Raw genomic sequence first — 23469 nt, forward strand, 5'->3', positions numbered from 1 at the left:
GTCCTCCCACCATTTAAGAGGTCTGCTTCCTATTATCTACATGGGACAGGGCAACTGGAGATCCCACAGATAAGCACTTTCAAGAATCACGCAGTGACTCAGGGCAGTAATGGTCATTGTTATAGAAGATTATACTCAGTAGTATTAGTTACCTTGGCTTGTACAGGAATGAACAGGGCAGAGAAAGTGGAAGCACCCCACTTATCAAGTGGGGCAGCCTGGTCCAGATCAAACTGCACCGGCATGCAGATCAGGAAACACGGGTCTTTTAATGGAAAACAAGTTTGTTTTCCCTTCTGATCTGACAGGGATGGAACACCTTGAGTGGTGAGGGTTAGTTAGCCCCAAAAGGCACCGAACATTGTTTTTATTCTCTGCCAGCTTTGGCTGCAATATGAAACAGCGTTCAAATTGAACATTTTTGAAAGGTCCTGGTATAACTTAATAAGAAGTAACTTTTCCGGCCCATCGCGTTTGACCTCCCAGTGGGGAGCTGGAAGTGACCAGACTGCCCAGGCCGCCTGTCCAACAGCCCCCGTCTTTCCTCACTCACATGTCACTGGGATCAGTTTTTGTGGGCCCAGGACTCGTCTTGATTTCTTTCACTGCCATATCTGCTTCGCCTTCCTGTAAAAGCAAAAATGAAAGGGATTTAACATAATGACGTCTGCAAGACAAATTCTCTATCAAAAGAGAAAAAGGCAAAAGATCAAGAATTCTGATGACCTGCAACCCAAGGAATATACCAGACATTTAAATGTGAGATGTTCAAATTTGGTCACTCATATGGAATAGAAACGTCCCCTTCTCTCACTCATGTGCCACATCAGGATTATAAATATCTAGACAAAGGTCAGTCTCCTCTCATTCAGCACAGTCAGCCTAACCCCATAACATGAAAACTTATCTCCTTCTCGCTCTCTTGGGCAGTTCCCTTCTTCCCGAGGTTAAATTCATGTAGAGCTAGTGACAACTCCACATTCCTTCCACGTATAGTCCTTTCAAATGTAAAATGCTAGAACTCAAGTTGCTGAAGCAAAGTTGAAAAAGAGGCACGAAGTTGTCTGCCATTAGAAATGCTATGCATCTCAGGCCATTTATGAAACAAGAGTATTAAGACCACTTAAATGATTTGAAGGATGTTTCCGTTCAATGAGCTACTGGGAAATTTTCCCAAAAATGCACAGAGATGGTTCTGGATAATTTTTATTGTGACACCCTCCCTAAATCTTGAGCAGTATTTTCCAGTTCATAGCAGCAAGGCAAGAAAAACAAGTTTACACTAAAAATAACTGCCACTCATCAGTGAGGGAACATATTATGCTAACCACACACCCTGATGTGAAAACCTCTGATGTGCTCTTTGGGCTTCTTGAATTTTATCAGTTATTTGCAGAAGGTTAACACTCTGATCGAATTTGTGTTTCATAATCTAGTCATTTGCAGAAAGGGTATTCTGGCAAAGTGTGCTTTTCAAATGGTATTTTAATTCTCTTGATTTTGGCCACTATTAAATAGGCATCTAAAATTTTTTAGGGGGCATGAAGGGCAAGGTTATTAACAGCCATTTTCTAACTCTATCTTCAATGCAGCAAATGAATTAGAAAGTAAAAGAAGTCACACTCTAATATTTTAGACACATCCAGTAGTTAAGCTTTTTGCAAGTTGCTCCCCACACCCCCCTTATCTATAAGGTACATTTTTCTCTTTCAGAGACGCAATTAATCTCTTGTCCTTTACATGCACTTTGACAAAGCTAAAATGACAGTGTGTATGACAGAGGATTTTACCCTCATGTGGTTTTCTCTCTCATTTCTGCAACAACGAAAGAGAGGCCCCTCTCTGGTTTATCCACCTCTTTAGTAGGACTGCCACACACCCAGACAGAGCCGTGACAGACTCTTCTTATGGGTCAGGACTTGCCACCTCGCTCAGCTCTCCATTTTGGGGGCACATAAACGCGAATTTGACAACACCAGCTTCAGACTCTGTTCCCAGAGGTCCCCAAGCAGCTGCTGTTCGAGAAGCCGAGACATCTCTCCACCCTCAACCAGGCACCTCTGCTCCTTCTTTTCTCCACTTCTTACTTCTAATAATCCACGGTTCCTTAGAAGACCTTGTTTGAAAAGATGATTCTATTATTAAAAAGTTTTAAGGCCACTGGTTTACTGATCATGATTCAGAGATCGTGTTTACCTGAGTGAAATGCTGAGCACGGCTTTGAGACCTGGTCTAAAAAAGTTAATGCCTTTTTTTTTTTTTTTTAGGTCAGTCACATAAATGTCTGATTTTTCAAGACATATTGGAAAAAAGAAGAACCATCTCTTTTGTCGTAAAAGGTAAATTGATATTTTTCCATTTCGAGCATTACGTGATAGATTCCCTGTAAGCATTATGTTATACTTAAAAAACGAGAGCCAGTTTATCTTTGCTACGCTGAAATTCCCCCACTACCTGGCTTCCCTGTGTTGAAAAGATATTCATATCAGCTGTCCAGGTGAGGTTTTGTAATATGCTTAAAACAAAACCAAAGCCGGAACACTCACAGCCATCCTAATTTCAACAAAGGAGTCTTCAGAGGGGCCACCTGCGTTCAGCTTGAGCTGCAGTTCGGACACAATGCCAAGCAGATCTGCCTTTTCAGCTTGAAGCCGCACCACTTGGGTCTTCAGCTGTTCCATTTCCTGGTCTGCTTCTGTCTTGGGGACCCTCGGGTCCCCAGTAGGGTCCTGGAAATGACAAGGAGCAAAGCAAATGAACAAATCGAACCAAGAACCCAGCCGTCAACCTCGACTGCTCCACGCCCACTGGCAAGCCAGTTTCTTGGCATCTTCGTCCCTTATGCTTTACAGTAGAAAATTCTAGTTTTTCCTTGGCAATTTATTTTGACATAACATTTTAAATGAACATTTTTATATTACTTTATTATATTTGAGTAATAGAAAATTAAAATAACTTCATGACAAGATAGCAGGGCTTCCTCAGTATGCTGGAATAATCTGATATAAAAATAACCAACCAGACTTTGGCAAAGGTAGACTTGTAAGTTGTCCAGAATCTCAGAATATAAGGACAAAAAGCTGCCACAACGCCACCTCTTTCCTCTATTTTCCTCCCCAAAATGTATACCCACTCCACCCTCCCCATACCCATCATGTCTAGAAGCCAGAGCACAAAGCCAGAGCACTTCGTACAATAATGGCAAAACACAATGAAAGGCCCAGAATTCTCCCAAGTGTACAGTCTGGGTGCTACAGTACTCTGTGGTGGTGTTTTAAAGGTGCTAAACATAAGTCTGTTGAGAAATAACCAAATTGAAAATTCAGGGGTTGGTACAAGAGATAAAAAAAAAATTTCAGCCTCTATAAACACTAAATAATAAACGTCACTATTTCACTAAGGTCAAGGACATGTTGTGTCCATCCTGTTGCAGTGACCGCATTGACAAAGTCAGGAGAGAAAGACCCTAGTTAGATGCGTGGTTTTACTTGGGTGCGAGGACAGACTCGAGCCCGTGCTCTGCCGAGCGGTGCCTGTGTTGCCTTGAGCAGACACACTTAGCGTCTTCGCCTTAGTTTGCTTGAGTTAGAAAGAAAGACGTGGTGCCACATGGTCTCTGGTCTCTTCCAGCTGTAACCTTCTCAGACTTTCTGATTTCCTCCTCAGGAAGCTTCCGCTGCTCTCGTGGGCACAGCACCCCCAGAAATATGTACACTTGAGATTATCCGAGGATGCAACGCATTAGGAAATTGGCACACGCAGGCACATATATCTTCTCTTGTGATAAATTTCCTAAGGAATGGTAAACAGACCCTAAGGCTTACAGTGGAATCAAAAAGTACCTGAAGGGCATGTGTCTGGACCACAAACCAGTTCGTCCATAAAATACTAAAAACCGCGGGACAGGTATCAACTTGCAGCACGGCGGTGTCCCTCACGGCACTGAGATCATGCTCTGCCTTCTGTTGGAGCATTGCCTTGTGAGGGGACTACCACGGGCCTCAGAGAAAAGCAGCTCCTTGTGAAATGGAAGAGTCAGGTCTGCAAGGAAGGGGTGGAATCCTGTGCGGTCTCTCTTGGCAGTGACACATGGCAAGGAAACGTACATGAAAAATAAAACAGACGAGGAGAGGTCCTGCTGAGCCGGAAGCGGGCAGGAAGGGGCAGAACTATGCCCATTAGGAATCTTTACATTTACCCACCAGCCTCTCTGAGAACATTTTATAGAATGGGTTTTTAAAAACCAACTAGGCATATAGGTAGGAAATAGAATTTCGTTTTATTTTAAAGAGGTTTAGGGTTGCATTTGATTTTTCTATCTCCTTGTAAAAGTATGTTCCTGGAAAGAGTTTTAAACAAGTGTCGGAGGACCAGGGACACAAGGCCATGATACTAAGATCTCGGACTGTGAGGCCAACTTTTTTTCACAACTGTTAGCATCTCTTAATTATCCTTAGAAGGTTACAAATCTATTTATTTGGCCATAAACACCTTGTAAGATAACACTTTACATTTCTCTCCATTTTATCACTGAGAGTCTTTTCACTGACTTCCTGGACTAGAACTCCCATGGTTGACTCTCCAGGATCTCAACCCCAACTCCATTATTTGTTAGGCTGTCATCACTTTTGAGCACTTACCATTGACCTTCATGCAACACAGCAACCTCTCCGTCTTTCTGTGTATTCGTATGATATCTCTATCCAACTGTCCTGCCAGTGTTCCCAGAAACATTTATAATCCAAGAAAAAAGTTTATCTAATGACATTTGCCTAACAACCTGTAATAAAAGCTAAGTACTCTGTAGAGACATTATGATGTATAAGTCAGTGAAATCGGACAGAACCATTAATGCTCAGCCTCACCCTGAGGCTCAAAGGCAGAGGCTTAAAGGCAGATGTCTAGAGAAATTCCCAAGCCCCTTTGCTCGAGCTGGACAGAATCCTGAGAATCCCTGATGGCCTGGGGTGGGAAGGAGGGGAGGTCCCTGGGGAAACAGTGCCAGAGATGGGCCAGCGTGAGGGAGACAAGTCCGAGGCCTTGAGAGCTTTATTAAGTCAGGATGATGAGGGGTCTAAAACTCACCTCAAATGGTCCATGAAACAAAAATAAGGAATAGGCAGGGAGCCAAGGGGTCAGCCTGGGGGACACAGTTTGCGGGGAGAAGGCTGGTGACCAAGGATATTAAAGAGGCATAAGTGTCTCTTTGTCCTAAACACCCAAGTCCTTTGTGCCAAGGACTCATTTCTAAGTCCTGCTTTTAACTCAGTTCAACTGACCATCTGCACTGAAACAGGCTGTCCCGAGCTCCAGCTTCTGCTCTCAACTTCTTCCAATACTGGCACCTGTAGGAAAACCTACAGGCAGACCATCTCAGACAGACAGACTGCTTCTGGAAGCTTCCTTTTTGGCTTTAGTATGATAGGCCCCAGCAGGCTAAAGCCAACTGTCAGCTCACATCCCAAAAGCCAAAGGAGGAGAACAGTGTGAGATATTTTCCTCCAGAGAATAGAAAATGATTTGTATATCCCAGGTGACCATTACATTATAGTACTGTACCTCAAAAATACTTAGCCAATGAGAAAGCCCCCCCCTCCAAAAGTGACTTAATGCTCTTTGAACTATAACACAGTTAAAACGTCAGGTGTGAAAAACCTTATCAACAGTGAAACCTTTCTAATACAAATATAAATGTATTAAAGCTGAATGTTTTCATTGTCCTATGAGCAAGAGCTGATAAGTAGTTCATTGATATAAACTATGATATTTTTCTGAACAACTTTTCATTCTTTATTCTATATCATCCCCTTTTCATTATTTTTTTTTCCATTGTATGTCTTTCTTTGTATCCTTCACCCATTCAAGAAATTAGAGATCAACAAAGTTCAAGGTAAAGTCTCAAGAAAAATCACTGATGTCTGGGATTACCTCCACCTCCCTGCCCCAATCAACCCAGCGGTCTACCCTCCAAAGAGTTGCTTACTTCTGGCTGTGGAAGAAAATGAACGGCAGACGTCCGTCTAAAAAACAATGCCCAGCAAGCTTTAGAGTATGGGCAGGGGCTTCGCATGTGTTCTGATTTGTTTGTTCACTCAAGTATTTGACACCCACTCTCGGTTGTGAGCATATTTCTCAGGTTCTTCGGGTCAATGAAAACATGGCGACCCTTTATAATCCTCCATCACAACATGACATTTGCCAAACCATTCTTCAGATGTAAATTAAAATGTAAAGTGAGGAATCTATCTTAAACTGAGAGGAAGGACAAGGTCAATGAGTAAAAATTCCGAGTAACACATTTTTTAATGTAATTTTATATCAAAGACATACCTTTGGATGGTTCTAGGTGGAGGTCCTTCTGTACTGTCTATAATCAATACAAAATACTGATTTATAATCACAACATTCTTTTGACTGTAATCAATGTGGTCAAAGTTTTATACATTTCTTTCCCCCAAGGGAAATTATTTATGACCCTTAAAACTGCAACCAATCTTCTCATCAAGAACACTTCTTTCAACATAATGCAAAACGGCTGCCTAGCCTGAACCAGGAAAGGTTTTGATCTAGAAGTCTAGACAAATAAGAGTCCACCACAAATAATCATAAAATAAAACCACAACTGATCAGTCTGCTCACCTCAAATGACCTTTCTGTTTTTCCTTTTAGTTTTCCGAGTTCTTCCTTCAGTTTTTCATTTTCATGACTCAAAGCCATTAGGCGCTCTTTGGCTTCTTTGCTCTGGATCTCAAAAAAGAGCCGTTCTTCCTTCTGTTTCTCCGTCCAGGCTGAAAGCTCCTCAAATCGCCCTTTCATAGCTTGGTTATTTAACTTCATGGCTTCTGTATGGGGTTCAGAATGAGGGTGTCACACACTGGGAGACTGGACTTGGTTTAATGGATCGGACCGCACCCAGACCCTTCCACCACGAGGCTCTGACGCACGCTGGGCCAGGCCCGAGGGTCCGCCAGAAAAAGACTGCAGCAAGACGAGTGGTTTTCACTTCCAAGCTGGACTAGTGGCTCTTATGTTATTTCTAGTCCTCACGAGTTTCAGGAAAATAAACTGATTTGGGTACCTCCATCCAGCACAGATACCTATGAATAATTCCACGGAGTGACGGGTACCACTCCCGGACTGAAACGCTGGTCCTGCCCAAGACCATGGCTTGAGACATTAGAATGCTTCCTCTTGATGAGGTAGTACTTAGGACTAACTCTGTAATAACAGCGGCCTGTCTTTTTTTCCCCTTTTAAATGGACAAAATGCCATTGTGCCATTTCCTTGAGAGATATAAAATACTTTTTATTCTTACCTGTACCCAAAAGTAAACCATGGCAACAGTTTTAGCCTTACTAAAAGCTAAACTCTGTGCTCTTTCTGGACCCAGGGAACCAGAGAGAGCGAGCAGGGAGTTCACCTACAAACCTCGTTACAAAGGGATCATGGCCAGGAAGGTCCAGGGTGGATGGAGACACGTGGGGCCAGGTGCTGCTCACCTTTCAGCTGATGGTTCTCAGTCAGGAGCTCTTTCATCTGCTGCAGCAGCTCCTCTGGGGTGAACGTGTCCAGGTTCGGGTGAGCCAGATTGGGGGGTCCATTTCCCGTGCTTTTGTTGGGGCTGTCTCCCTTTTCAGTCAGGCAGCTACGTGGCTGGTGGGACATGGCAGCAGTTTCTGTGGAAAAGTTACACGCTGATAATGTAGCTGTCCTCTGCGAGGGGTCCCCGCGAGTCCCCCAGATCCATCTGCAATTGCTAATAAGTTTTCCAGAAGTCGCCTACTTCCTCTCCAATCATATTTTGAACATTTTTGATTCTTTTAAACAAACAAAAAAAAGTATCCTAGCTTCAGCGTGTGCATGTGTACGTCTTTGGACATGGGTGTCTAAGGGGCACAGCGAGGAGCTGGGAAATCGAGGCGGAAGAGAAGGAACCCTAACACAGTTGTTCAAGAGGAGTCCCGCCTATGATTGCAGACAGGGCAGAGTCTCATTAAATTGATTTTCCCACGCTAATCTTTAAACTCAAATCGCCATATTTTGGGTGAATTGTATGGTATGCTAGTTATGTCTCAATACACCTGTTAATCTCTGTATTTTATTTCTTGTATTTTTTGATAAGAAGGGAGAACTAACATTTTGGATGCTCACTGAATCACTGCACCAGACACATCGGTTTCTTCACTGAAGAAATCTTCATTGACCCCAACCAGTTATCTGCTTTACAGGTGACAGAGCCAGGTTCACTGAGGTCTTATGGCCCGTCCAAGGTTACTTAACAAGAGGCATGACCAAGTATCAAGGATGATTCCAGCCCCAGACCTGTAATACGACAAAGGTATGACTGAATATTTAGCCTTCAGTATTTGATTATTTTGTGAAGCACACTAAAAACGACTAGGAAATCTTGCTTTAGTTATTGCATATTCTGAGACTTTTAAGCATACCACTTTGTGTAGAATCGTCAAAGTGGAAATAAATAAGAGACAAGTGTATCCCAGCTCCAATTCTGTATGGCCTACCCCCTGGGCAAACATAGAAATCTCCTCTCATGACTGGATATGTGCTACGCACAAACATTTTCTTTTTCATACTTCATGGTGATGATAAGCCTTTCCATGAAGAACTGCAGTCAGTCAGTCACTGGAAGATGAGGAGAGGAATACACTTGCTGATAAGTCACTGTATCGTAACAGCTATGCGTGCTCTCGCAGTGCCCATACAATAAAATGCCACCAAACACACGAGTGCAGGATGGTGACTCTTGTCGATCCAACAGGAGGTGGCCTCCCTGGAAAGCGAGAGGCTGGCAACCGGCCTTTGGTCTGAAGGGACTTGTAGGTCACCAGAGGTGGTGCCACTATTGATGGGACAGCAGGCCCCAACGCTGTCACCTGCGTGACTGCTCCCTAGGGCAGCTAGCACAAGGAAAGGCATTCTCATGAAATTCGGTAATGAGGATGGCAAGTTCAGGAAGTAAGAAACACTGATGAAGCATAACATTCTACTGTGAGCCCGGCGAAGGCATCTGTGTTTTACATATCCCTGTTCATTTAGAAAAGAGGAATAATGCCGAAGGGTGTTCTCCCCTAGCATCGGGTGACGAGAGTGGACCGCTGTTGTCTTCTCCAATGAAATAATCTAAATTATTTTGCATAAAGTAATTTGGGTAAAAACAATGTGAATAAAGCCAGCTTATAGCTTTCCATAAAATTCACTTTTGCAGAGAATGATGCTGGTGCTAGCATTTTATAAAAATGGTTTTTACTTAATAACAGTGACCCCATTTATTTTGCAGAGGAATACTAAAATTCTAGGTAATTGACCTAAAGATAAAATCCTTGTAATGTGTATTATTTACTTGTCCACATTAAATTTCCTCAGGTATTCAGTGATTATGCTAAACTTGGAAAAAGTAAATGGAAACATTTAACAGATGTTATTTTAAAAAGTGTCTCAGCAAACATCTACAGATGTGTTTGGTTTCATTTTATTATATGCACACATTTCTTCCTAAGGTTTTTGTAAGAGAGGAGAAAGAGAAGAAAAGATGAGAAGAGAGAGAAGGTGGAAGAGGGGAGGGGAGGGGGGAAGGAGAAGAAAAGAGGGAGAGCTTTTCCCTTCAAATTACACGAGTGTTTCTCCTCCTTGGCTTTCCTTTATACCCCCAAGTGTTTAGATACAAACATAAGAAAGTGAAACTGGTTCTAGTTGTCATATCAGTGCTTCTCACTTTTTTAGGTTGTCCAAGGACACCAAACAACAACAACAACAACAACAAACAACAAACAAACAAACAAGGTTATGCTAAGGGAGATAGTAGGAAAAAACACTGGGTGCCACTACCCTGATGTATGACCCTCAGAAGTCACCTGGCATCTTGTGATGGTTTATTGACCTGTCTGGCAAATGACAACCATTATGGTTGCTCACTCAAAGTGTTCTTAAGCTTCTAGCACGTTCACAGTCCGACCCACGCCGTTCAACACATACACCCCAGCACCCTCATGGCCATGCCCCGCTTTCTCACAAATAAGCAAACCTGTCCTCGTTATAGTAACAACTTTGTTAGAAAAACTTATTTGGATATGCAAATGTCATAGTAAATAAAATGTATATATGCCATTAATAAGCATGTAAATACCAAAATTATAAGCATATAAATTGTTACCAAAATTTTACTAAAAGCAATTTGATTTCTGGTGACTCATAGAGCACTTTTGGATTTTAGAATATTTGGGGGACATCATTATGAGTTATCACAATACAATGCAAGTATGAAATGTCTATTCGTAGAACGCCAGTTAGAGGAAGCTGAATTCTGTTTTATACATCACCTTGAGCTACTTTTAATTAAGCAAACACAGAGATACATTATAAATCCTTGCACATACCTTCAAAGGTTATGGAAATTGGAACTAAGCCATTTATTCCAAGGTTCTTTCTAATAACAGAATTTCTCATAAAAGTCCAACTAATCTGGATCTGAAATGTATCATTGTAAGCAAAGGTGATATTTAACTACAGAAAGGTAAATTGATTTAGCACAGGATTTGTCCAGACTTTACCAATGAAGAAGAATGAGAACTACCTAGAAGGTAAAAAATCAAAAGTAAACTCTCCTAGATTTTATTCCCAGATCTGCTATTTGAATTCGATTATATGTTTTATCGTTCTTAATTCCAGAGGTCAAGTAATTCTAGCAATGACTTGACTTTGTAGGCATGACCTAAAATCTCATTCCTGAGTTGGCCTTAAAAAGGATTCAGTCCAATCCCTCATCGCTGCAAGAATGTCTTGTCCAGTTTCCACAGCAGATAGTCATATAGACCAGGCTTGAATGACTTCAATGACAGACAATCTGCTCAATGACTTTAGCAGGCAATGGCCCATTCTATTACAGGGTGTCTCTGATTGCCAGAAAGTCATTTTGTATTGAACTTTAATCCGCCTTGTACTGACTTCCACCCACTGGACATTGGACCAGTGGCATAATACAGAATAAGCTTAGGCCCCTGCCTTGGTGTGGCTGATTCTCCAGATCTGTTGATTAAGTATTCAAGGTTCAATCCACATGTGGATAAGTCGGTTTTAAATAGTGAAAACTTATTTGTTGATCAGAGACAGTGCTAGCTTTTGGCAACTTCTGGTTTGGGTTCACAAGGAAGCTAAGGGTCTAAGATTGCATCAACTAAACCTATCACCATCCTGGAAAAAGAACTCAAAATATACATCTTACTAAGGGGGTAAAAAACAAAACAAAAAGAACCTCACTTTTTATGCCAGATATAGTATTCTGATTCCGTAATTTGCTAACATACAGAAAGTGGATTAGATTTCACCTCATCAACCAGGTAGGAACCTGGGAGTTATGCCTGATTCTTCCCATTCCCTCTTTCCCCAGGTCTAATGGGTCACCAAATGCTGTCATTTCCACCTCCTCTCCATCCTCACTAGCTTAGGTCAGGCCCTTCTTGTCTTGTCTAAACTACAGCAGTGTTGCACTCCACAGAGTACAGGATTCTGGCCTGTTTTGTCCACAGCACCTAGGATATTACCTGATATATTTGAGGGTTCAACAGATACTTGCTGAATGAAATTTCACAGCCTCCTACATGGTCTCTTATCAATTTCCATCGCAGTCCCACTGCCTTCATGGTTTCTTTCCCAGTCTGAGCTTATCCACCTGCTTAAAACCCTTCCCATACAAGGCAGAGTTCCAGCTCCTGAGTGAGACAAAGCCTTGCAGGGTCTGGCCCCTGCTTACCCACCAGTATCACTCGTCGCCTTGCCACTTACACCCAGGGCACGTTACAGCGCTCACTGTTCCCTGCAGTCTTTTGCTCCTTTGCCCTTGTATGTGTGTTCTGCCCTGTGCTTGAAATGAATGGCTCCCTTTTGCCCTGGCAAACACCCACAATGTCCATCCAGCTCAAATAGGTGTTCTACTCTTTCCTCGGTGAAACAAATAGGACTTGGTGTGTTCCACCTCCTCGGTCCTTTTCTGCAAAGTACTGTAATTATTCCATGCCAGTCCATCTCCCTATCCAACTTAAGGTCTCTAACTTATTCTTCCTAGAGACTGGCACACAGGAAGCTCTCAGTAAATGTTGAAAGGAAATGAAAATATAGTTTAAGAAGCTATTTTAAAGTCTAACACTAGTAAAACACTTCCCACTGTGTAGGTGATAAACCTGTCATGCTAATATTATGAGTTTTTTTTACAGTTCCATGGCACTCACTTCCAGATTCTTAAACTCAACTTTTAAAACTTATTTTGAAGATTAGTACTGCTTTTATTCCACTACAAAGGCATCTGGATATTATTTCATAACACATATTCTGTTACTCAATCCTTATACACATGTCGAAATAAAAACAAAAATTTAATTTTTTTCTTTCTGAAATAGATTTTGCTTTCAAAAAACAAAGTTTAATTTTTTTCCCTTTTCCTTTGGATTTACTATTTCATAAATTCCAAAGAACATATCAAGCAGTCCAAGTTTATAAAATTCACGAAAAGTAGGGCTCAGAGAAGAGAGTACCCATGTGCCTCTACTTAAGGGAGGAGGTTCCATGGTAAAGTAATAAATACAGTAACCACTTCCTTTCAAGAATTAAGTTTAATTTGTTTTTTTGGAAGGTTTAGTAGGAATCCGTAGCATAAGATGCAACCTGAGGTCAATTACAAAAAAAAAAAAGATATGACTTTTATAACGTTGTCCACAGTGTATAAAGAACGACTAAAACTGGCCCAGTAGAAAATAGATCATTTGCCCCAAAGACTCTCATCATTGTCCTCTCCCTACAGGCTACATTTAAACTTCACTCGCCTAGTCCATTCCAGGGCAGTCCCCACCTTAGTGGCTGCTCAGGACCTCTCCAGCCCACCACAAATGGGGCAAAGCACATTGGGGTGGGGAGTTCTCCTGTTAATAGTGCCACTTGTTTAACCAGATCTGGGGTTTTGATGTCCTAACACCACCCTACTGTACCACGGATTTGGTTTTCCATCTCACCCTGTGGCATGCAGCCCTGGGACATACATTTCCACATCACAGTTTTCCTGGTAGAGGAGGCAGACCAGAACCCGTTTTTCCTTTTCTCTCAGGGATGTTTACTGCTTTCGGTTTATCAGTCTCAGAGAGTAAAAACAATTCCTCAGGCTCAACAAATATTCATATTATCTGTATATATGGATGGATGGATGTATACATGCATATATATGTATCATATATGTATGCATATATCCTCACACACGTACATACACACGTTTTAGACATAACTGTTTATGAAGATTCCTTTCAGCCGTTCAATATCACACCACCTTAGAGAGAGGTCACTTGGGGTTCCTGGGCTTATAAAAGCTAGTTTTTAGTTCTTAACGTCTTCCAAAGGTGTACCCTTACCCACTTCCCTTATAATGAGTAACTAGATGTATAATTATTCCCAATCTGCGGCAGCGTGTCACCTTGGTGACCTACAGAGGAAGTCACCTGCAGCGGGCCAGGCCGGTAAAAAGGGGGAAGGGCGCTTTGGGCGCCGCCCTCGCTGCCTTTTCCCACCAGGTCAGGATTGGCGGGGACCCGTAAACCCTTCCATCGGAGAGGACTGCCTACCCCTCGACACCCACACCCCCAGTGACTCAGGGTCGCAGGGACGGGGCCTGCGGGAACAGCTTCCAGGGCAGGGAAGGAGCCACCGCCTCCCCCAGCCACTGCCCAGCCCCTGCCCCGGCTCACCTGGCGCCCGCGCTCCCGCCTCTCTCCCGGTCACTGCTTCCTCGGCATCGCGCCCGCTGGGGGAGGCCTCCGGACCCGGATGCAGATGCCGATCGCGGACCGGCGGGAGGGCGGCGGCGGGGACTCGGGGAGCCTCAGGCTGACGTGCTGCCTCGCGACCCCGCCCAGCGGCGCTCAGCTGACTGCCGCGCGGGTCTCCCCGCCTCCGCAGGGGAATTTCCTGGGCCCCGCCCCTTGACAGGCCGCGTCCCAAGCGTCCCTCTCCTCCTCCCCTGCGCAGGCTGGCGGAGGAGCCGGGCGAAGACCCGGGGCCGTGGGGATTGCACCAAGATGTCAGTGTGACGGACGGCGTTAATCAAAATAAATTACTAATTAAACCAAATGCGCGGAGTCGGCTTTCCTCGCCCAGGTCCCTATAGAAGACCAGAGCCACAAGGGGTCACTGCGCCCCATGGAAAGAGCAGGACGGTCCCAGGTATCCCTGGAACCAGTCTTCGATTTCAGTTAAAAGCCTTACATACGGATATAGTTAACTGAACATGCATGGCTTTCCACCCGGTTTTGGCCTTGAAATAGACCTTTGAAAACAAAAAGCCTGCAGGATGCTTTTTTGGCTCTTGCTACCTGGGAACAGGCCAACCATTGATACCTGGATGCCTCACCAGGGTGGTTTAAGGGATTGACCTGGATTGTACCTGGAAAGCAGAAGTATTGCTCTGCTGGACCAGAAGAGGGAAGACGCCCCCAGATCGGACCATTAAAAGGGAGGAAACAAGACCAGAAAGGGGGGCGAAGCGCCCTAGTTTGCATCCCAAGCACTCTGATCAGGAATGCGCAAGGACCCCCACACCTGACGCAAAAGGCATCTGATCGCAGCAGGGTCAAGGTCCGGTCAAGGTTGTGCAGCTGGTACACCCCGCTGGCAAAAGGACCTTCGAGCAAGAGAAGAAAACAAATCAGGGCGGGGCTGCAGGTGGTCTGGAAGAGGGCCTGGGAGCAGGGCTGTGCTGAAGACCAAGGAGGATATGTTACGGGGAAAAGCTGGATTTACGAATGAAGGCGTTGACCTCGCTGAAATCAGGGGGAGTAAGCAGCACGTGGTTGCTCATCCAGGCTGCTCATTGGTGGGAAGGAAATGGGGGGGGGATCTCAATACAAGTGGGAAGAGAGGGGGTGCTCTGTTTCCTGGCGTCCCCGAAGGGTCCTCTCAGCTTCGCTGTCTAGACCTCCTGCTCCAGGCCGCTCCCCCTGCCTGGTCCTTCACACCATCCTGATTTTAGCCCCTGGAACAGGGCAGGGACAGCTGCCAGTCAGTAACTGCCCCCTGACCCAAATCCAGAGGGTTCCTCCTGGGCCAGTTAGGGCTACCTGGGGTGAGTCACACTCCACTGGGCTTCTTACTGTTTTAAACCATTTAATGTGAGACAAACTGAATGGCAGGGAAACGAGTGGGGGGTGGGGTGGACGGAGGTCATACAGGGGCTGCCCAGCTGCAGAGGGGGAAGGTGGGGGATGAGTTTCTGCTAAAAAAGGTGGTCAAGGGGGTTTTCTCCTGACCCATTTGCTCCCAGCGGAGGGGAGGGGGGTGCTCCAAAGCACTGAGCGCCCCTGCACTTCTAAGCTGAGCGACCTTGGACAAATTATCTACTCGTGCTGTGCCTTATTCTCTTATCTGTAAAACGGGGGCTATAATACAGGTCCCAAATCCCCAAAGTCCCAAGAACCAAAGCCTTTCTTATTTTATTTGGGGGCAAAATCTGAGCTAAACTCTGTAAAGCCTTTTACAGTCTTTACTTAGACCATTTGCGATCACTCATTTGTTTCGTTGATGGCACTTTAATTATTTTTGTATGAGAGCGGCCACAGATCCTTTTGGGGAGCTCTGTTCTATGAATTACATTCATGTATCACCTTGCTAAAATCCAAACAGTTCTGAATTCTGAATCAGAGTTTGCTCCGAAGGCTTCAAGTCTATATAGTACCAGCTGCCTAAAGTCAGGGTGAGGATTGAAAGAATAATACATGTTAAACACTCAGAACAGTGCCTGGAGCGTAGTGTTAGTTGTGTTGTTATAGCCACTGTCCAGCCAGGTGTTTCTCAGCCTGAATTGTCCGGGCGGTGCCTCCTTCCACGCTCACTTCTGAGCAGGTAGACTCCAAGTGCCCCTGAGAAAACCGAAATCGTTACACACTTTTAGTTGTTCGCAGATGTGGTTCTGTGGTAGGGTATTTAGTGAGATATTCATTTGTTTATGTAAATGAGCTCTGTGCTCCACCTAAACCCCTCTGTCTGAAGAAGGCAGCTAGCTAATCCCTTTGTGTTTCTTACCTCAAGAGCATTAGCAGGATTCTTGGAAGACCAACCTCTCTTCTAGTCTTTTGAAAAGACCCTAAATACCTTGTCTATCCCAGGTGTCCTGGGGGACCAGGGAGATAGGCGGGATAGGCGGGGCGGAAGGTGGGGCTTTCATCACAGTTGGAAGGAAGAATGACTCCCCGCAGAGTGGAGGGGTTAGGGAGTGGTGGTCTCCTGAGCATCTAGGACGCAAGCCTCAGCCCTGCAGCATGAGGACACATTGCAGGTGCATGCATCACACAGCTGTGCGATGCATCTGCTGCGCCTTGGGAAGCTGGTTCCACAGCTTGGGCGGATTAGTCTAGAGTCCACGCTTGTCATCGGAAATATTGCCTTCTCTGTAGAAGGACCTGTACATTGGACAATGAGGGTATCAGCATCAAGGTTAATAGGCTGAAGAATAAATGGCCAATTCCAAAGGTACCAAAGGCCCTTCTGGATTTTTGCATGGCCCTAGAGAAGGAGAGCCTCCACCCCAGGCCTCAGTGATGCCTGACAGTGGATTTCCCTACACTCCGGCTGGCACAGGCTGAGCGGAGAGAAAGTAAAGAAATTTAATATGTTTATGTACATCCAATAAGTAAACTAATATTCATACTTGGGACACCAGATCCAAAAGATCTACCTATAAGGTGATTCTGTCTGTACGAAACGTCTGGAAATGGGAAAATGAGAGAGACGAAAGGCATATCTGTGCTTGCCTGGGGCTGGGAGTGGCCTTGACTGCAAACAAGTGCGGGGGAATTTGCGAGGATGATGAAAATATTCTAAAACTAGATTGTAATGATGACTGCGCAACTCTGTTGGTGTAATTAAAGTCATTGAATTATACGCTTACAAAGGGTGAATTTGGCGGCGTGTAAATTATACTTCAGTAGACTTGCCAAAACATTAAAAAGAACACCAGAGCCTGGAGTAAATGATTATATTGTCCCGTAAGTGATATTCCCCTTTGCTTGCTGGGCCAGTGTCTCCTCAGTAGCTGGACTGGGTCTGGGCTTCCATCGAGCTTTAGTTAGATTTAGTTCACTATTGATTCCAAATGTTCTGAGGATGGGTTCCTCAAAAAGTTCACCAGAATTACTGCATGACCCAGCCAAATTCCCCTCCTACGTTTATACCTGAAAGTATTGGAAACAGGGATTCAGACAAGTGCATGTATAAGCTCTAATAAGTCGCTTTCCTCTTACTGATACCTGGTGTCTACTTGTATGAGCAGTGAGATGTGTGGTGGAAGCATCCCCCAGAAGGAGGCCCTGGGATTAGGGTTCAGCTTGCTGCCAATTTGCAGCAGCCTCAGCAAAGTGTCTTGAGTCACAGGAACAATGGTGCTGCTTTGTGAAAAGCCAGAGCATGCGTGTGTGTGTGTGTGTGTGTGTGTGTGTGTGTGTGAGGGGGCATCCTCCTTCCTCTCCTTTGTCCCTTGTCTCCAAATCATGAAACAATAAATTCTTTGGGGGAGGAGTTGGCTGTTTACCCTTTACATGATTGTTGATCCTCTGTGAATATTAAATAAGAATATCATAGTAGTAATACTACTGTTAAGGGTGGAAAATTTTTCAGTAAGGCAGGATTAAGGATTTACTCTGATTCTGTTAAACAGGGTGTGGTAATCTGCTCAAAGATATGCTAAGGGCCAACTTCTGATTCTGTAATCTGCTTACTTGTTTTGATGTTAACCAGGGTGTGGTTCTAGGTTTTATAAACTGCCTCTTTTGGGAGCTCAGGACTGATCTCCTCTAACCCTGCATGGTAGAGAGTCAGTCTCTAGCTGGCTAATAAAGGCTCACAATTCATCTCAATTGGCTCCGTGGGTCTTAGATTTGAGTGAATCACAACACTACTTATTACTTTCTACTCATTTCCCGTTATGTACACACAGAAGCTGGCTTACTGCCTGCCACCAAGTCAAAGCAGAGCATGGATTAAACATTAAATCCTTGTTTCCTTGTTTTGCCATAAAACTGTTAAGAGTTTTTGGAGCAGAATTTTCTGTTAAAGCATTAATTAGCTAGAGCCAGTGATTTGTGAAAATTATCACTATAAGACACCACGATTCTTTGTCATGGTCTACAAAGCATTGTCATTATCTCCTCTGTATGCTTGAGGACTGAGAAATGGCCCGGGCTTCTCATTTTCTATATAGTTTCCTGCTTCTGGTTAAATAATTCACCTGTCAGTGTTGACACGCATGCGATTTGTCTTTTTTCCATCTCACTTACTTTTTTCCAAAATGAGATGTCTCACTTCTTAGAAGCCCCAGTGGAGTGGGGGACACAGGCTTGGGTGTCAAGCTACCTGGGCTCAGCCTGAGAACTCAAGAAGGGGCAGAATACCTTGGGCCTTGCCTCTCATCAGCCAGGACAGGTGATCTCTTAGCTTCTCTCCAGCTCTGAAAAAATGAGAATTCCTTTGGTTCATTATATTTGGTGTCCTATTTTAGTAGATGGCACATTAACTTAATTTCAGTTCAGGCTTTTTTGTTTTTGTATTAATCAGGGTTCTTCAGAACAGAACCAATGGAATGTAATACACACACACACACACACACACACACACACAGATATGTATATATATATGAGAGAGGGAGGGAAAGATGGAGAGAGAGAGAACGAGAGAGGAGGGAGGAGAAAGAAAGAGAAGAGAGATTTATTATAAGGAATTGGCTCATGTGGTCATGGAGGCCGACAGGTTCCAAGATCTGCTGTCAGCAAGGGAAGACCTAGGAGAAGTGACGATGTAGTCCCTTCTGGTCTAAAAGCTGGCAGGCTTGAGACCCAGAAAGTCAATACTTCAGGCTGAGCCTGAAGGCAGAAAAAAAACCCCAATATTCCAGCTCAAGGCAATCAGATAGGGGGAATTCTCTCTTATTTGGGGGAGGGTCAGCCTCCAGTTTTATTTAGGCCTTAAGCTGATTGGACGAGGTCCCCCCACATTAGGGAGGGCAATCTACTTTATTCAGTCTTATCAATTTAAATGTGATGTGATTTAAATTGGGATGTGAAACTCATCCAAAACACCCTTGCAGAAATAGCCAGAATAATGTTTGACCAACTATCTGGGCACCATGTGGCCCAGTCAGATTGACACATAAAATTAACCATTGTACTTCTGTGGAGGCTAACTTCACGCTTGGCTAGTTAAATTATCACAGGTGTTTTTGCAATTTGAAAAGTCACGAGTCCCTTGTTTTCGTGAGAAAATGTATTCATATAGGCTTTCAAATAGACTACAATAAACCTGGATGCAAAATCTTAGCCGGATTGCCTGTGACTTTTGTCCCCATAAGACCTCAGCATTCTCTCACCAGACTACACTAACCCTTTTCTGGTTTTATGGACAGACTCCCTGCTCTCTTTGTCATGGGCCAATAGTCAGTTGTTAAATTTATAGACATGATGCCCTGACAAGCAATAAAAGTCGTATAGCTTTCTCTGAGGTTGGTCTCCTCAGATCTTCACAACTGGGTGCCAGGAGTTTACTCCCTTCTTTCCTGAGGTACATGGATCAGTTCTCCAGCGGTTATAGCTACAGATCGTGCCGTAAACTATCCATCCCATCATTGTTTAGATTACGCGGGAGCTATTTCAGTGGAATTCACATAAAGCAGTTCTCACCAAGTTAATTTGACCCCAAGGAGGCAGAAAAAAGTCCCAGCCAAAACACGCTTCTTGCAGAGATAATGGGATTTTTATGGAATATCGTGGCCAAGTTTGGAAGAGCTGGCTGTGAAAACTCCAAGAGAAAGGTCTGCTTGTGAATTCGGAAGTGCTTAGGCAATATTTCCCACTGCAATAATTTCAGAGATCTCACATAAATTTAGAACTTTCCCATTCATCGTGTCTCTCTGTAATTCTGGGAAGCTGCTCCATTCTGTTTATTATAGAAACAAAGGAATAGTCTCTGTGAGTCTTTTATAAAACAATTTTCTGTCTACCTCAGCTTCCATCTCGTGAAATATTTTATTCACCTTCAGTGCAAAAGTATATCATAGTTGAGTCTGGCTTGGTTGGCCCAAACGTACTTCCTTTGCTTGTGTGTCCATGAAATGTCACCCAGCAGCTGTTCTCTGCCTCTGTCATCCTTTCTTTCCCGCTCTTATTCCCCACCCTGCAGTTTCGCACCCTCACTCTCTGTCTGTCTCATCAACCTTTCCCTCTGGACGGCCGCGTGATACAGCAGTGACATTTTGGTGTGCTTTCGGTGTAGGGCGTTGCCTTCCCAGAGCCTTTTCCATTTGAGATTATTTCTAATTTTGTAATTAAAAAAACTTTGTCTGTTAAACAGATTTCAAGGATGCACAGCAGGGAGCTGTTTGTCTGTTTGTTTTTTCTTTTTTAGGGTTGGCCCTTGCCAGTAGGCTTGATATCAGATATGTAGGGGACTTCCATCTCAGCTTAAAAAAGGCACATATTTGACTCCATGATACAAAAGGGGGATACATTTGGGAGCTTTCGTACAGGTGGGGTGGACAGAATTTCGGGGTGATTAGATATGATAGGTGAGATGAAGGGAGTTGTTCAAGGCAATTAAGATGTTTTTGTCCTGGGTGGCTAGATAGGACGGTTAGCTGAGATGGGAAACTCAGGATGGGCAGCGGTGTTGGAGGGAAGATGAGAAGTTCTGTCTGAGGTATTGGAAGTACCTCTGGGATAGGTGTGTGAAGTAGCTGTAGGATAGGTGTGTGTTGTCCACACCCATTTGGGAAAATGGGTCTAAACCTCAGGAGAGAGATTAGGCCTAGAAAGAGCATCCTCGGAGATCTCATCTATAAGGGCTGAATGCTAGAGAGTGCTTCCAATTTAAGAGGTGCTGAAAGGAAACAGAAATTTAAAGAGGAAAGCAAAAAGAGCAGCCAGAGAGGACACAGGGAAACTATGCCATGTCGCAGAAGTCAAGGGGGAAAGCGTGTAGAGAAGGGGACCACTGAGAGTGTCGGAGCCACAGAGCCGTCGGAAGGCCAGGAGCAGAGAAGTGGATTTGAGATTTGGAGACTTTAGTCAGTCGATTCCCATCCACTTCAGAAGAAGAAAGCAGTAACACTAAGTTGTTTAATTGTGTTTTTTGTGTGACTAAATATGTTCATAAATGTTAACTAATAAGCTTGTTATGTAAAAGTGACTTTCTGAAGAGTTGGCCATTATGTGTAAGCTGCAAGACATAGTTTATATGGTCAGTTATGTATTTTTAGGACCTGAATCAGTCTCCGGAGAATTTTAGAGAAAATTTATTCTAAACCTAATTCTGCATATGTCTTGGTATTCAGTTAACTTAAAAAATGCCTTTCTCCTTCCCGGCTTATCTCCTTGATGCTGCTTAAGGCCTCATTGGATTCTTTTGCCTAATTGTTGGAGACAGGGGCAGGCAGGTGAGAGGCAACTTGTCTCATGATGTTCACTCAGTGGCTTTGATTTTTTGTAAAATGTCATCTCTGGGAGAGCTGTCACCCCGTCTTCATCCCTGGTTCTCATGTGGCCTTTCAGGATCAAAAACCTCTTTCTCAGTATGATTCATCCTACTTGTCAGCTTGTGCTAATTATATTGATATCGATTCTGCTAGATTTTCGAGGATGTCATTATGGTGACCCTTTCTTGAGTTTGTAAACGCCGGTTTGCTCAATTTATATTTCACCTTCATTTATTCCAAGATTTATGCCTCTCCCATGAAACTGGAATCTATCTTTGGAGAAGCATGGAAATCCTTTCTATCTTTCTCAACACTATTTCTAAACTATTAAGTCTTTTTATGACAACTAGGAACTGGCAGTAATAAAAAAAAAAATGACTCAGTGGTTAGTATGGCCCAGACTTACCTATATAAATTTGCTAACATGAGTTTCCTGTGGCTCGGTCTGGCTAGGGTTTGGCTGAGGCTGCCATGTACAGTTGTGCAGGCCTTTCAGAGCACAGTGGTGCTCGGCCACGGGGAAGGATACAGGCCAAGTGTCCCGGGCACTGAACTTGCCAAGCTGCACACCTCCCCAGGGAAGCAAGTGCTTTTTCTCATTCACAGGAAGGCCCTGTGTCAGCCAGCAAGCCCTGGATGTGATCGTCTTTTAGAGCTCCTCAGCCTATGACGCTATCGTGAAAGGCAGAGGGCAGTACAGACCTCGCCAAATGGCAAGAACATAGAACTCTGGTCTTCAGGGTCCAGCTGGACGTTCTGGCCCATTGCAGAGTTCACAAGGAGGCTCCTCCGCTCTGGCCACTGGTGCCACACCGTCCTTCTTGCTCTGTCACGGCCACCACGCTATGGTAGGGAGGAAAGCCTCTTCCCCTTCGGACTCCCATGTTCCCTTCCCGTTACCTGGAGCACTGTGCTCTTCTCTCAGCCACCCCATTTCCAGGGGCCCAACGCCCCTCGTGCTGGCTTGCAGGCTTTCCACTTGGTCTTCTGTTTCTGGGTGCCCTGTTGTTGATTCCTGAAAGGGAGAGGAGGAGGCGGGTAGAGGGCCAAAGAGGCTATTCCGGACTGTCGCTACCCCTTTAGATGCTCTTCCTGGATCATCGCAGAGGCTAAAAGCCAGGGGACTGGATTTCTGAGACGCTCCGTCCACAGGGCTTGGAAGGTGCGTCTGTGCCAGAGCAGGTGGATGTGCAGCCCCTTTCATGGTCCTTTGCCTCTTCTCATCTCAGGGCCCTGGGCATCTGTGACCATCGGCAGTGGTTTTCTGCATTTCACTGACCTCTGGGTGGCAGCTGAACCTTCTGACTTTCTGGATCACAGCTCTGAAGAAAAACCTGAAAACTAGTGGTGAATATCTTGCTGCTGTTAAAAAAAAAAAAAAAAAAGTTGATACAAGTGGAGCCATTTAAAAATGGTATCGAGGTTGGAGGAACTTTCCAGAGGAGCTGCTCTGCACATCATATTCTTTGAACCTTCAGATGGGGCCAAACCAGCATTGCCTTACAAACAACTGCTTACAAAGGTAATGAGAAAGGAGACCCCCTGTCCACAAGGACTGGCGATTGTGACGTCCTTTATAATCACTAACCCGCCGTGTGCAGCTGAAGAGAGACAGCTTAACGCCAACAGAAATTCCTTTCTTCAGTTCATGTAATTCTTTCCCTTCTCTTTCTCATAAATCCCCTTGCCTTTGCCCCATCACCGGGACATAATTAGGGTTTCTGCCTGAATCCGTAACTCTGGATTACAGTTCTTTGTGACCTCAAACAGATGCCCGTTGCCACTCGCTTTGGTTTTCACTTTTAGGTTAACAAGGTTCATTGTGGGAGCCTTGTAGGGAATCTGAGTTTTAGCCACGACTCCGCAGACACTGAGAACGAGTGCCTTAAGTTTTAAATATCAGTGATAAATGAGACTTGGCATTGTCATGCCAACTTCTTCAGAAGTGTCTTAGAAGAATGATT

General features: G+C 44.3%; 2 protein-coding genes across 7 annotated transcripts in view; one reads left to right on the forward strand and one right to left on the reverse strand.

Annotated features, from left to right (window-relative positions):
* OPTN (optineurin) overlaps positions 1 to 13897 on the reverse strand; it is a 38119-nt gene extending 24222 nt beyond the window's left edge. For 2 of the 3 annotated variants that reach the window (XM_016134422.2, XM_016134424.2), the window contains exons 1-5: positions 13743 to 13897; positions 7500 to 7676; positions 6640 to 6842; positions 2547 to 2729; positions 554 to 627 (exon numbers count right to left, since the gene is read on the reverse strand). In XM_016134422.2, coding sequence (XP_015989908.2) covers positions 554 to 627; positions 2547 to 2729; positions 6640 to 6842; positions 7500 to 7665 — 626 coding nt within the window. In that variant the 5' untranslated portion in view covers positions 7666 to 7676; positions 13743 to 13897. Of the gene's footprint in view, positions 1 to 553; positions 628 to 2546; positions 2730 to 6639; positions 6843 to 7499; positions 7677 to 8136; positions 8274 to 13742 lie in introns of those variants that run through there. The other variant, XM_036228182.1, reaches the window with a different exon arrangement.
* CCDC3 (coiled-coil domain containing 3) overlaps positions 8233 to 23469 on the forward strand; it is a 138959-nt gene continuing 123722 nt past the window's right edge. For 2 of the 4 annotated variants that reach the window (XM_016134426.2, XM_016134428.2), the window contains exon 1: positions 8243 to 8338. The gene's annotated coding sequence lies outside the window, so the exon portion shown is untranslated. Of the gene's footprint in view, positions 8339 to 13980; positions 15116 to 22734; positions 23028 to 23469 lie in introns of those variants that run through there. The other 2 variants (XM_016134427.2, XM_016134429.2) reach the window with 2 other exon arrangements.

Source organism: Rousettus aegyptiacus, unplaced genomic scaffold, assembly GCF_014176215.1.
Source record: "Rousettus aegyptiacus isolate mRouAeg1 unplaced genomic scaffold, mRouAeg1.p scaffold_m13_p_10, whole genome shotgun sequence".
Classification (NCBI taxonomy): domain Eukaryota; kingdom Metazoa; phylum Chordata; class Mammalia; order Chiroptera; family Pteropodidae; genus Rousettus; species Rousettus aegyptiacus.